Source organism: Scedosporium apiospermum, assembly GCF_000732125.1.
Source record: "Scedosporium apiospermum strain IHEM 14462 chromosome Unknown SEQ_SAPIO_0132, whole genome shotgun sequence".
In the NCBI taxonomy this organism is placed as follows: domain Eukaryota; kingdom Fungi; phylum Ascomycota; class Sordariomycetes; order Microascales; family Microascaceae; genus Scedosporium; species Scedosporium apiospermum.
Window position 1 is genome coordinate 766461 of NW_015971833.1, and position 13933 is coordinate 780393.

A 13933-nucleotide genomic window follows, 5' to 3' on the forward strand; every position below is an offset into this window, starting at 1 on the left:
CGACCTTTTCGAAGTACAAACCGGCGATGCAGACACCCAGAAATGCAAAATTGGACTCTCTGGGATATGCAGTCTGGGGATTGAATGGCAAGGGGGTAAACGGCAAACCAGAAAACTCCACGAAACCGTGAGGAGACGGACGACAATCGGTATCACCCAAACGTATCGACATTATTACAACTTCACGCCATATACTGGTAGTAAGTACTGGGTTAATTTAAACAGAGGACGCTAATCATTGTCCACTTCGACACTTCCAGTTGTTGGGGGTCTAAACTCGATGTAATGCGACATTGATCAAACGATTCGAGTCGAACAAGTCGAAGGTGGCTGTGGGGAAAGACGTTATTCGACGGAGCGATTTCGCTCTTTTCTTGGATGGAGCACTCGCCAAGCACACCTTTCGCTCTCCCTGCGCTGCTTCTCCTCTCATTGACAGCTTTCACAGGTTCAGATTGATCAGTTTCTGTCCTCAGTCGTACTGAGGCTATGTCAACTCAAACGTTCTCGCGAGACGGTACAATTCTACGACCTTCGTAGAGACGAGCATATTACCGGATCGACGGCATCGGAGCAAGGTTGTCGGCTCGTCGCCCAATAGGCTGAGCTATCATACTCCATGTGGCTCCAGAGCTCCTGCATTTGTCACCGTCCCTGGCGTTGAACAACATTAAAATGACCGTTTCCCGCTAGAAGGGCAACCCACCATAAGACGATCCTGGACCCTTCGAATAGCGCGATTTTTAATTTCGCACATCGCTCTGGTGACCCTGGGAGGTTTTTTTTTTCTTGTTCATTCCTGGTCATCTCTGACAGTGGCGCCTTTTCTTCTCACGCCGGGCGGCCTCTAAGATCTGACATGAGCCCCATTGGACTCGTCTGCATATTCCCCCTTGCGATCAGTGTTTCAACAAGCAATGCTTCTTTGTCCCCGTCGACCGAAGTGGTGCGGCGGGACTCGACATGTTTAATATCGACAAATCACGGCACAGGTGCATGGTGCACCTCTTGGTCCCAGCCCGTCCATACGCTCCGTGCTTTCGCTTGTTTTGTTTCTTCCAATTGTAGTATTTTGCCCTGTTTTACTTATTTTGCGTTTTGCAGGGCACACCCGAGGAGATGTGTCTGTCGAGGTCGAGCAAGGCAAAAAAGGACTCATTCAAGATGGGAATGAGACGTAGTACTGGGTCAATGTCGTAATTTGACGGCCCTCGGCAAGATTAGTTTTGCTTTTCTGTCCCCTATCATCGGAGTTCGGCAACCTTAGAGCGAGAGCTTTTATGCTATTTTGATAGTGTTCTGCATAAATTTGGTTTCATCAAACATTTGAGTTCACTGAAACAATGGGGAATGTTGGAATGTTCTTCTATTCCCCGAAACTATGGAACTTGGCTTCTGGAGAGAAAAGGGAGAGAAAAAGCTTGTCTCACACAATGAGCTCTTGTCGTCGAAACCCTTGGACGAATCGATGACCCAGGAGGTCTCGAGCCATTCCTAACGGTTCCTGGTAGGGCTTAGCGGCTCACCTCAAGTTGACGACCCCTGTCTTGAGGTGGGAACCCTCTCGAACATCAACGGATCGACCAAGGGATGATTGGTCTTCTGCAGGTCCTGAGCCACTCAGGGTACACTACAGCTTTGGCCCCTGCGTACTAGTACTACTTCGTACTTGTCATCATAGTCCGCGACGATAGTTGGATTCACTGGCGATCTAAGGGCGAAAGAAAATAAAAATAACGTCAACCCTTGGGACTCTTTTTCCTCTATTAGGGCTTCCCGACACTGGAACGAGTTTGTGGGAGCTAATTTCAATGTTACTCCGTCAGCAACCGGGCGAACTACGAAGTGCTTAACCATGATAGAGTCGAGAAATTCGCGGTAGGTCATCATCTCAAAGCTTGCTTTTCTGCCGCGTGTCCTTCCGCTTCTTGCTTGAAGTTACGAGTCGGCGTGACGACGACTGAGGCGCGGCTCGCCGAATAACCTTTTGAGCTGCCCTCTAAACTTATCTGCGCCCTGCTTTAGTGGAGATAGTGGGCAAAGGCTCTATTCAGGCCCATTGATAGCATTGAGCCCGCCGTCGATAGTCCCAACTCGTCTCTGACGACGGTTTGGTTCACTTACACGCTAAGAGAAGGGAACCAAATCCCTTCAGCAAGTGTTGAACCCCTAACCTGGCAATTAACCTCCACAAATCCTTGAAGACAGTGGTGACATACCTCGTAGTGTGCAAGTAGTACTGCGATAGACCATGCAACATCTACACTACCATGAAGCCGATCTCATCGGTTAAATCCATGTCTCTTTCGTCCTTCGAGCGAACCGTAATCGAGAAGCAGACCACACGCTTTCCAGATCGACGCTATCTCCAGGGTCCCCCTCCTCCAAGCCCGATCACAAGGACCACCAGCCCAGTCCTTTCTTTTTCCCTGTTTCTTCCCCTCATATTCCAGCGAACAGGGGAAATTCACGTTTCACACTTCATCTAATGAAAAAGGACCCTGCTCCGTTTCGCTAAAAACCCTTACCGTCCCATCGACGCAGACCGCTTGGCTTCCCCCCCCCAAAATGTACCAACCACTCACAGCCCCCCATTCCCTAGCACGTTTTCTAAAACATGCAGTTGAAAGGGTCGATGCCGAACAGATCCGGGACGGGAAGGGGAGGGGTGCCCGTGTTCCAATTCGCCCGATTCGAGCCATTTGAACGGTCGTATCTGGACCACGCCTGATGGTCTCGGATCCGGACTGGCTGGAATTTTGGCTTCTTTCGCTTTGGGTTTTCTGCGGATGAATTTTTGGCTTGTGAAGAATAGAAGAAATGCTTTTGGGCTGCGGCATGAAATGCAAGAGTTCACAGGACATGTTCACATGGACAATTTATTTTTCTACCAGGAGCAGATAACAAATCAATTATTTCGTTTGCAGCCAGTTCGACGCTGTAAATGGAGAGTGTCGAGGCTTGGCGATGATCTGGATGTTCGATTGCACAGATATCGAATAAGTCCGATGATGCACCAGGATGTAAATAGACGCGGCCTCACCTCGTCTCACCTCTTATCGCAAAGGGCGGCGCCTCTAGACTCGCTTGGCTCTTACGACCCTTTTTCGTCGAGGGAGATGCATTGGACTTTTGGATGCTTCTCATATTTTTGCATGTGCCAGCTTCCTGTTTCACGAATTTCCATCGTAACTTTTGTGCGTCTTTAAACGCAAACCTCTTGACGCGGCGGCTTCGTAAGAAGGTTCTACAAGCAGTTCGACTTCGAGGACACTCTACGTAAACCCACTCTTAAGCAAGCTTTCAAGTGAGAAGGGGGCACCCGTCTCAAGTCTCCTGTGGACTATCGGCTGAAATCAAGATTTTAAGAAATTCCTCGCATACACAAGACGGAACGACTGGGGAATGCAGCAGAGCGGATGAGGTCCATGATGCTCTCATATCGAATCTCTATTCGCGGCGCTATCGTATGCGATCGAACGCACACCCCTGTAGACGTCTGCGACGAGACGTCTGCGTCGTTTCTAGCTATGCACCAGGTAATCACATATGGCTCACCTTCGTCTTCAGCCATCTCATAGGCCCGAGGTGTCGGCCACCGACCCTTCGCTTCCATGATTTATTCTTCGACGTCACCCCCCTCCGACGCCCTCCGCATTAGCGCGGGGGTCCTGCAAATGCCGCAGCCAGCTCAAGGTCATTCCAAGTGTCGGAGACAACTCGCAGAATCGGTACAACCTATCGCTGGTCTCTAACTCGTCGAGTGGCGTAATGCTGAATGCAGAGCTAGACATCGATCCCGGAATCGGACCCAGCGGTCCTGTAAAGCTATCCTCTGCATTTTGCCAAAAACTAGTTGCTTATCCGTATTGTTAGGCTGGTCCTAGCCGAGCCCGACAATGGCTTCCTCACTTTGTTTGCATAGGCCACAGAGGACGATCCTCCCATGTTGAGGAGTAGTGGATTAGATTAGATGGGCATCTCAGACGACCTTTTCGAAGCGCTTCTGGATTGGTTTGGCGGCCTATATCGGGAGAGGTTAACATATTTCCAAGGGTACCGCGGCAAGACTCGGTCACTCCAAGGCGGTTGGGTATACATACATCAATAAACCTCTCAAGGTCCTTGTCGAGGTTCGCTAAATCGTCCTTCCGCTTCTTGTTTTCGGCGATGAGCTTGGCCTTGCGCTTCAAGAGTTCCTGCCTCTGCTGCTCAAGAGCCTCGCGCTCCGCTCGTTCGTGGTCGATCCGCGCCACCATTAGGTCGTTCTCGTCCGCGTCTGCGTGCTCGGGATGTTGAGCAAGGAACTCCTCAACTGGAATTAGAGGTAGTTGTGTGTATTTGTGTCTGCACCATGGATGTTAGAGAGAATGAGATATTTCCAGATCGTAAATATAGGCGACTCTATGAAAATGATCCGGGGCCTTCGTCGCCATGCCCCTAGGAAGGCAGGCACTATACATACTCGTACGACTCGCAGGCCGAAATTTCACCACGCAGGTGCCGCTGCTCGTAGTAAATATTCTGAAGCTGCAGATGCAGCCGATCGACCTCCTGTCTCGCCTCGGCCGTTGTAGTCTTGGTTTCGCGGGCACTCAGATTGGCGGCGCGATGGAGGCCGCGAAGGTGGGCGATGTTGGTGAACATTAGCTTCTGCTGCTTGAGGAGGTGGGCTTGGGCCTCGGGCGTCAAGCTGCTGCCGTCGTCGGCTTGGATGGCATCGGCGAGGAGGGTGAGGAGCTCGGCTGCTTGGTCGCGTGCGTGGCCTGCGATTTGGAGAACCGCGCCGAGGCTGGGCTCGGTGACGATCTGGTCAATGGCCATGTTGGAGAGGTAGGTAGAAATTGAAATGTGGCGTTGATGAAGAGGAAAGGTAAGTATTAAAGATATCGATGGAGGCGGGTCTTCTTTGCCGTACTCCTCGATGCGTTCCGCCTTTCGTTCGCGTCGTTTGAAGCCTCTCGAGGTCGACGATGATGATCCTGCCGCACCTTACCGCCCAGGTCGGGAGGATTGCCATGAGTTCGGAGCAAGTTCGGATAAATAGCGGTCTTAGAATGGTCTGGTTACTTTGCACGAGGTACTTCGTTACTTTGTAAGTTTATTACTCATGCAATTACTCAGGAATTCAACGGGTTGCCTTTCTCGTACAAGTACACAATTGGAGCTGGACCATTCAATTGGACAAGCCAGGCTGCCAAGCCGCCCCCACCTCCCCGGCTGGAAGCTACGCTACATCGTACATGAACCCGTCGATCCCCTGTAACCCGCTGTCAGAGTGTACTAGTACCGTCCAGGTTTGGAGGCCTTGCACTATGAGGCCGGTACCTGGGACGAAGCAAAAACCTCGGGGACCCTGAGAGAGGTACAAGGATCACGCATCACGGCAAGGCTCACGCAAATTTAAATGTTGAGATGTTGCCAGGGAAGGTCCAAGGCCAAAGGGGAAGAAGCGCCCGGTGATGCATCCAACCAGATGGGTGTTGAACTCTAATAAACCTCGTGATGAGGTGACTGGAGGAGAATGAAACACCACTGAGGCGAGCAATTGCTCGATTCTGGGAAGCCCTTTTTCTTGGTGGTGTTGTGGACCTTCCAATTGTCGTTTGCCCAGACTGCAATCTTGGCCAGAATCGTAATTATCAAGGTACTTCAACAGAAAGGGGAAAGGCCTGGCGAGCGGAAATCACAAGCTAATCTCCGCTCGAGCTCGGTATCCAAAGGATCAACAACATTGAACATTCAGGGAATTGGGCGGGAATTCTTGGATTACTATGCTTTCAATGTCTCCTCTCCTTCGCACTTTTCACACATCAGTCAGAATATCATATTTTTTTCTTCCCCCCAACTAGTGGTTAGCCGTGGCGAAGACAATTGCCCCCCACTCCCGGAGTCTCTGTTCCCTTCAACATCGACGTGATCCAAGCCAGCCAAGACCCGCACGCAGCCGGGCTTCTCCCAACGTCTAGAACGTCAAAGGTTCCGATTCGGACTGCGGCATTATCCCCTCCCGCATCTCCACCTTTTCTTCGTTAAACCGACGCGGCGCTCCTATTTGCCTCCTCTTCCTTTTCTGCTTCTTCTCCTTTTTCTTCTCTTGTTCCTCACTGTCGCGATTTCGAATAGAAGACTGTCGCCTCCAGGTTGCCCTTCTTGTTTGCATCTCGTCTTTTGACAAGACGCCGTCCCTTCAGCAGTTTCCACGAGCTTGTTTCCCCTGTCTTAGTTAAGACTAGAAACTTATTAAAGCCTCAAACAAATCCAGCTCGCCACGTTTTTCTCTCCAGCCGCAGATTGGATTTCCCACTCTCTATTCCTCCGAAACCTGTGTGAACCGTCGATCTACGTCTCGCGCTTGTCTTTGCCGTGTTCCCAATCTACTCCCATCTCCGGCATCGCGGCCCTAGATCCTGACGGCCTGACGACATCAAAGGGTTTCTGCCACGGCCCAGTATTTCCTATCGCAACCGTCGATCCATCACTATTCCTTCCTTCCTTCCTTCCTTCTTTCCTTCGCATATGCCCCCTCGCTAGACAACAATCGATCAGCGATATTCGAATCTCCCTCGATATTCGTAGCATTTTCATCCTCTCTCCCTAGCAGTTTTATATGACACTCCTTCTCAGTCAATCTTGATCGAATCGCATGGCCAATCCGGAGGTTATCAGTTCCTAACCCAAGTTTGATCGTACCCAACGCCCACCTCTGGGCATTTCCCTTCCAACCCATTGCTCCTACTCTCTTAAAATTTTGTAATCATGGATCTCCCAACCGAATTTTCCACCCTGCCTTCGGGCTGCGTCTCGCCTCCTTCCGAGGACGCGGTTGCCACTACCGTTACCAGTACGGACCTCGACACAGCTCTGAGCGCGCCCAGACGCCGCAGACGGCATTCGTTCTTTATCCCTCGCAGGAAATCCATCGTACACCAAATCATGGATACCGAGGAGGGCTTATTACTGAGGGTTAGTGTTTTGACGTCGCGGAAGCCTCTTTTTTTCGTTACCATTGTCTAATCTGTCTTTACTTCCTCACATACAGGTTTCCATCTTCCTCACCGAGCTCGAACGACGACTCGAACAGATTGAAAGCCAAGCGGATCTGAAAGTGGACTTGAGCATTTCCAAGGCTTTCTCGACGTTACAAGAGATCCGGGCAAAATGTTCCTTCGCCTCGGGAGAAGTCATTGGTGCCGGTCGCAGGAGGCTGCACATCATGATCGAGACGCTAGAAAGCCGATACTATGAAGGTCTAGCTGCCGCCGAGAGCCTCAACGAGAAGGCCTGTATCGGCATCGAGCTCCTCGATAACATGCTGACGGAATTCGAGAACCGCGCCTACAAGCTGAGGGAACAGGGCCTCGCCAACGCCGCCGACACGGCGTCAGCGCTGCTCGACGAGGGATGCCAAGTGATGAACGAGGGTCTCGAGAGGGCGAAGGAGGTCATGGAAGAAGGCATGGAGCGTGCCATCCGCGCCGCCGAATCGTTGGAAGAGCACATCCAGATCGCCATCATCAGGGCGAGAGAGACACGGCTAATCCATTATGACGACCTTCCAGTACCCTGGAGGATCAACCCGCACATCCGCCAGGGCTACCGATTCATCGAGTCCAAGACGGACTGCGTCTACTCAGCCTTCAGCATCTCCAACGAGCTTGTCAACATCTGGTCCCACGCCCTCGGCTTCATCGTTGTTCTCTCTGTCGCCCTCTACTTCTACCCCACGAGTCCCAACTTTTCCACCAGCAGCAAGACGGACATCCTGATCGCCGCCGTCTTCTTTTTCACGGCTTGCCTCACCCTCGCTTGCTCCACGGTCTGGCACACCATGAATGCCGTCGCCGACATTAACGCTATTTCCCTTTTTGCCTGCGTCGACTACACAGGTATCAGCGTCCTTATCGCAGCCTCCATCATGACGACCGAATGGACAGCCTTCTACTGCGACCCCTTCAGCCGCTGGGTCTACCTCAGCGTCACGGCCTTCCTTGGCATCGGCGGTGTCATCCTACCATGGAACCCTCGCTTTAACGAGGCAAACATGGCCTGGCTCCGCGTCGCATTTTACGTTGGGCTCGGCGCCACAGGCTTCATCCCTATCCTCCAGCTCTACTTCAGTCACGGCCCCGATTTTGTCTACGAGTTCTACTCGCCCATCGCTAAGTCCATCTTCGTCTACCTCGCCGGCGCCGTCGTGTACGCCAGCAAGGTCCCCGAGCGCTGGTGTCCCGGCATGTTTGATTATGTTGGGGGCAGCCATAACCTTTGGCATTTGGCGGTCCTGGGGGGCATTTTGTTCCATTATACTGCTATGCAGGAGTTCTTCAGCAATGCTTTCCAGAGGGCGCAGGGAGGCTGTCCGGTTTACTAAGGCGCTGCCGTCGCCTTTTCTTTTTTTTGTTTCCTTTATTTTCTTTTTTTTTTTTTTGCTCAAGCATGATGGAATCTAAATGAGTGACGCCGCCCCTTTCCTTCTTCTTGCAACTTGGTGCCGGAACATGACCTTGTTGATACAAATACCACCCTAACGCCGCTAAAACCAAGAGTCTATATCCCTAACGAGCGAAAAGAAAAGAGAGGAAACCGAACGAATGACAGCAGCTATCCAAAAATAGAGAAGCCGCCTTCCCAAACCCAGTCCCGACGCATCAACCCGATCGCCTCATACCAGAAAGACCGCCACAACCACAGCCACCGCAAGACTAAGCGCAACACCCCCAGTCTCGGCCCCCGCAAAAGACACGACGGGCGGAACTATCGTGGAGTTGCCCCCGCGGCCAACGCTTCCCGTGCCTGTGGGCCTCGCGATTCCCGTCGCGCCGGTGCCGCTGGGTCTGACGGTGGTTGTGCTGTTCTTGTTCTTGTGGTGGCGACCGAAGGTGGAGGCGGAGAAGCTCCCGTTGCTGTTGGACGTAGAGGCGGAAGCAGAGGCGGGGATGTCGAAGCCTGCTGCCGTGGCGCAATCTTGGAGGGATTCGGACTTTTGTTGATTGTTAGCGGGAAACGGACCCCTCAACAACTCAGCCAAAATGGAAAGCTGGATGACGTACCTCTAGACAGCAGTAGCCCGCTACAGGGGCGCACCAAGATCCGTTGCTGCAGAAACTATAGTCCGTCTCAGCGCAGCATTTCTTTTTCCCGATTTATCTTGGTCAGCTTGGAGTCTTCTTTTCTCGCCCACATTTCCTTTCCGACGCTCTTTCTTTTTCTCCTTGTCTATTTCGCTTCTAAAACTCACCTGTCCTTGGGTGGGATTGTAGCAATAGCCGCTTTCAGCGGGACCGCATTGCTGGAATCCGGAGCCATGGCTTTCCTCGCATGATTGGAGGGTGCGTTTGTGGATGGTTGTGCTGAAGTGGTTTGGAGAGAGGAGGTCGTCGGCGTTTGCGAAGTTGAGGTTGAAGAGGAGGAGAAGGAGAAGGCTGAGGGTGTTCATTTTCCCTGTGTGTAGGTGTTGGGCCCTTGTTGAAGACCGATAGAAGCTGAGGTTTGTGGAGGAGATCTCTTGTCGGATCAGGGTATGAGCATTGATGACGTCCCGAGTATTTTCTTTTTCGTTTTCTTTCTTACGGGGAATGAGCATGCATATAAGGATAGAGGAGGGAGGGTCTATACATTCACTAATGGAGAAACCAAGGGGACAAGCATTCTCAAAGGGAGTATTATACATCGACCGACATGGGGAGACGAACGGGGCAATCATCGGTTTTTATTTCCCTTGATGGCAAGTCGCGGAAACACACACACATCCATAACATCCCAGCGGACGGGCACCGTCAAGGAAAGAAGAAACAAATCCCCACATCGGCGACATGAACAAAACAGAAGCATTAGATTAGTACGTACTTGCATCCGCGAAGAGGAAAAAGGGTAGCATATAGATACTATTAATCAAGTATTCCGTCTAAGTGTGTACGTATATCCTTGTCCCCCGTTTCACAGCACGTTGAGGAAATGATAAAAAAGAAAAAAGTCCATCCTCGGGCGGTTTCGTGACGCAAGCTATTCCTCAGCCCATCGCCCCGCGGTTTTCCATGGGCGAAGGTTTACTCAGCGCCCTCTCTGACGCGTCGTTAATGCTATTTGTGGAGATGTGGGGATTAATGGGGGACAAGTATGAGCTTCAGTAAGCGCCATGGGTGTGTGGTATTAAGGGGGTTGTACGAAGTAGATCTGTCCATATTTTTGGGGATGTGGAGAATTGGTTTGAAGTTTGCATGAAAGTGAACTGGGTCGCTTAGTGGGGGACCAGGAGGAGTTGGCCAGGAGGAGGTCGAACGGGGATGACAGGGCATCAAATGGATGGGGAAATGGGCAGAGAGTTGTGAGTGGAGGGGAAACTGGAGCCGGATGAGGCGACGGACAGGTCAGACTTGGGAAGGTCGAGGGAAACTTGGAGGGTCTTGTTTGAGGTTGATGATGCTGTGGGAGATGTGGATTGATGTATGATCTATAATTGGTATTTCCTGGAAATCGGGGGGAAGTGGACCAGTGGTGACCCGGGAAAGGGGATCGAGTCGAGAATCTGCAATTGATCCATTGGATCAATCGATCAATTGTTGGATTACCGAGTACGAAGTACATTTGATTCATTCATGCTCGACGTTACCAAGTCTATCTCATTGAGTCTTTAACAATTATTGGACAACAGCCAGACCCATTACCTTAGTATGCTGTGCGGACTTTATGGTTTAAGGCGACAAGCCTGAGTCTTATTCTGAGAGAAGGAAATGTCACATTTGATCTGTTCGAATTGGTTTCTGACATATATTTAGAAATTCTAGAGCTCACTCGTCTGAATCCGAGGAGAGTCACTCAAAGCTTGTTCCCACACACAAAATCAGCAGCAGCGCAGAGGGTGCATTTCTTACATTCTACCACCGAATAAATGAATAAATGAATAAATTCTAACACTACCTGGGACTGATCGTCCTGAGATTGAATTCAGGAGGAAGATCAGTTCGAAAAGGACCTGACGGACGAAGCGATGGACGTAGATTGATCCTGAGTTCAATGTAAGTGGTCACGTGAACCATAGTCAACCCAAGGACATCTTGAATCCTAGGGACAGAGACTTGGAACTTCCTTTGAACCATCCGATACAAGATGATATTAAACCACAGACAATCAGCCAATGGCTCCCACGGGGATAGCCACGCTATTTCCTTGTTCCTACTTTCCTTTGTCTTCTCGTGATTCCTTTTTCTTCCTATACCCCAATTCCATGCTGTCCCTTGTCCAGCCACACCTTGGGCGGCCAAGATGATTTCAAGATCCAAGGACACTGCCGAGTTAGGCGCTCCGTCGACGCAGAGAGCGAAACACTGGTCTTGGCCGCAGGCTGCTGCAAGCATGGCACAAGCATGGGTCCATATTCTAAGGCCATCTGGTTTGCGTGACGCATCCTGAGAAATGGACTGTTGGTGCCATGGAGCGGGCCGCACCTCTTCCCCTGACTCAGGTATGAAGTAGAGTGTGGTATACCAACTGCTTCGATTGGATGTCCTCAACGTATCTTCCAGATAACGGTGTGTCTCGTTGATGTGTTGGATGGTGCTTGATACGCCCCTCAGGTTTTGCTCTCTATCGACTGAACTGGACTGGACTAACCTGAGGGACCAGGCTGCAGCCTGGTCTAGCGCTGCGGTACAGTTGTTTTCTCTTCGTGCAGTAAACGCCTCGTATCTCACTACACCATCCGCAGGCGCAGCTAACTTGTAGACGAATCATGGTGTCGCCCGTCCATGGATGACCAGGGAGGGAGCAGGCTGCAGCCTGCTCCCTATGAGGGCGTCAACCCTCCCCTATCGCACTACACCATCCCCTGGACATGGTGGACTAACAAACGAATTATCGACGAGCATGTTCCGCCGCCCCTCTACCAAAGAACAGAGGAGGTGTGTCAAGATCTCCACCACGGCGTCAATTCAGCCCTCGCTTGAAGGGACACAATCGAACTGGCCCTCTTGGGCCGGGGCTGGAGCGCCCTTCATCCCAGTGATGGATTCTTGCGAAAAATTCGCAACAGCATCGATTCCAATGAAGCCCAAGGTCCACTTGTCTATCTATATAACCCGGAAAACACTACCCACGATCATCATTCGATAGCCCCTCAAGAAGGCGTGCTTTCACTTATTACCTGAGTCTCACTTAATATTAAACCAAGTTGGCATCACTTCATAGGATATCTACAAGATGTCGGCTGATCCCAGACTCGTCCTTCCTATCTCTATCCCCCAGAACAACATCGTAGCTGCGCTTAGCAGCAAGATCAATGATGTCCTCATCGAAAGTTTCAACAACACGACCCTCCAGGGCTGGAGCCGAAAGGACAGCAGCGCAGGCCTCCACGTCGAATTCGGAAACAGTCCCCGTCCAGATCTGAAATTCGTGCGCGAGCTCGGGGGAAGCAATGCGGTCGTTGTGGAGGTTGACTGCAACGGGACTCGCCTTGCGAAAAAAACGTATGACCCGAAACGCCTAGGTTGGCTCCGAAGCGCGAAGGTTATCGATATGAAAACGGAGATTACTGCCCTGAAACGTCTTCGCCATCGGCATGTCATCGAGCTTGTGGGGTCGTTTACTCATAATCGCGGCCACCCTCCGGAACCAGTACTAGAGGTTCTATTGTGGCCAGTGGCGGCTTGCTCTTTGGAGAAGTTCTGTGAGGCCATCGAAGAAGTCAGCGACCGCCAACTTTCTCAGAGGTACGACTACTCAGAAGAGTCGCTTCGACTCCTCCGGACAATTGTACAGCTCCCCGACGAGACCGAAGAGCTAGAGGTTGCCACGCTATTGAAGCGCGCTATTCGCCGTCTCTACTCCAGCTTTGGCTGCCTTGCCGAGGGGTTGTCATATATCCACGGGCAGGAGATGCTGCACAAGGACATCAAACCCTCTAATATTCTAGTCTACCCCAACCGGAAGAAGCTCTGCGAATCGGACGAGGTGGAAACGCTGGACGGCATTCGAATTACGGATTTCGACGGCGCTAAAGATTTTAGTAGGCTCGGCTACTCGACGACGGGGGATACTTTTGGGACCAGAACCTATCTTCCCCCAGAGTGCACCCGTGGAAAGCGCCAATGCGGCAGAGCGGCTGATATCTTTTCTCTCGGCTGCGTCTACTTTGAGCTCTTGATGCTTCTCCCGCACTTTTACGGGCGACCGGATCGGAGGAAGTACGATCTCTATTACCTCAGCATACAGGCGATTTCAGAGCAAATGGATGGTGTCTGCAACAGTGACTCGCTGGTGATGGGCGAGTTGGCGTGGCTTATCAAGAACATGCTCCAGAATGAACCTGAAAACCGCCCAATCGCGAGGGAAATCTCTCTGCACCTAAGACTCATTAATGATCGCCTGAGACTTGGATCTACGGATGTGGATGATTTACATTCCCTCTTCGGTCGTTGTTGTCAGGGAGCCCGTGTCAGTCCTGCGTCGGGGTGGGTTGGCACCCCTTCACCCTGGCTCCCCGCCCTTCCCTCCCTTCCCAACCTACCACACACTCATTGGAATAAGGGAAACGAAAGAGTTGATGCCCCAGTAGCCACAGTCGACCCCCGGTTTGTTACCCAGGTGCTGAAAGAAAAGGCGGGAGGGGTGAAGGTGTGCGACAACCACTTCCTCCGGGGTACTTGCAGGTTTGCCAACAATTGCGAGTTTAGCCACGATGCTTCTCTGTCCCAGTACGACTTGGAATTGTTGCGAGCATCAAAGAAGCGAATTCCCTGTAAGCAGAAGTCGGAGTGTACTGACCCCTTGTGCATATACGGACATAACTGCCCAGATTACACCAGGGCTCAGCACTGTCCCAGGGGTTCGGCATGCAGCTTCAACCATGACATTGACTCTGATATAGCCGTGTCAACATATTACTACGGTATTACTGGATGAGGAGGTTCGGGGCAAGGCCGAGATCGAGGAA

The 13933-nt window shown here is 51.5% G+C and overlaps 4 protein-coding genes across 4 annotated transcripts; 2 read left to right on the forward strand and 2 right to left on the reverse strand.

Moving 5' to 3' along the window:
- Positions 1-3982: 3982 nt before the first annotated feature.
- SAPIO_CDS8948 (uncharacterized protein) lies at positions 3983-4824 on the reverse strand (the record flags this gene model as incomplete). Its single annotated transcript, XM_016790469.1, has 3 exons — positions 3983-4024; positions 4104-4347; positions 4466-4824. The coding sequence occupies 3 exons, from the start codon at positions 4822-4824 to the stop codon at positions 3983-3985; spliced, it is 645 nt and encodes a 214-aa protein (XP_016639772.1).
- A 1935-nt stretch (positions 4825-6759) lies between these two features.
- On the forward strand, positions 6760-8374 carry SAPIO_CDS8949 (uncharacterized protein; the record flags this gene model as incomplete). Its single annotated transcript, XM_016790470.1, has 2 exons — positions 6760-6966; positions 7043-8374. The coding sequence occupies 2 exons, from the start codon at positions 6760-6762 to the stop codon at positions 8372-8374; spliced, it is 1539 nt and encodes a 512-aa protein (XP_016639773.1).
- Positions 8375-8665: 291 nt separating this feature from the next.
- SAPIO_CDS8950 (uncharacterized protein) lies at positions 8666-9439 on the reverse strand (the record flags this gene model as incomplete). The annotated part of the gene is made up of 2 exons (XM_016790471.1): positions 8666-8983; positions 9242-9439. The coding sequence occupies 2 exons, from the start codon at positions 9437-9439 to the stop codon at positions 8666-8668; spliced, it is 516 nt and encodes a 171-aa protein (XP_016639774.1).
- Positions 9440-11747: 2308 nt separating this feature from the next.
- On the forward strand, positions 11748-13902 carry SAPIO_CDS8951 (uncharacterized protein; the record flags this gene model as incomplete). The annotated part of the gene is made up of 3 exons (XM_016790472.1): positions 11748-11900; positions 12187-13738; positions 13868-13902. 3 exons carry the CDS (start codon positions 11748-11750, stop codon positions 13900-13902), a joined length of 1740 nt encoding a protein of 579 aa, XP_016639775.1.
- Positions 13903-13933: the final 31 nt, after the last annotated feature.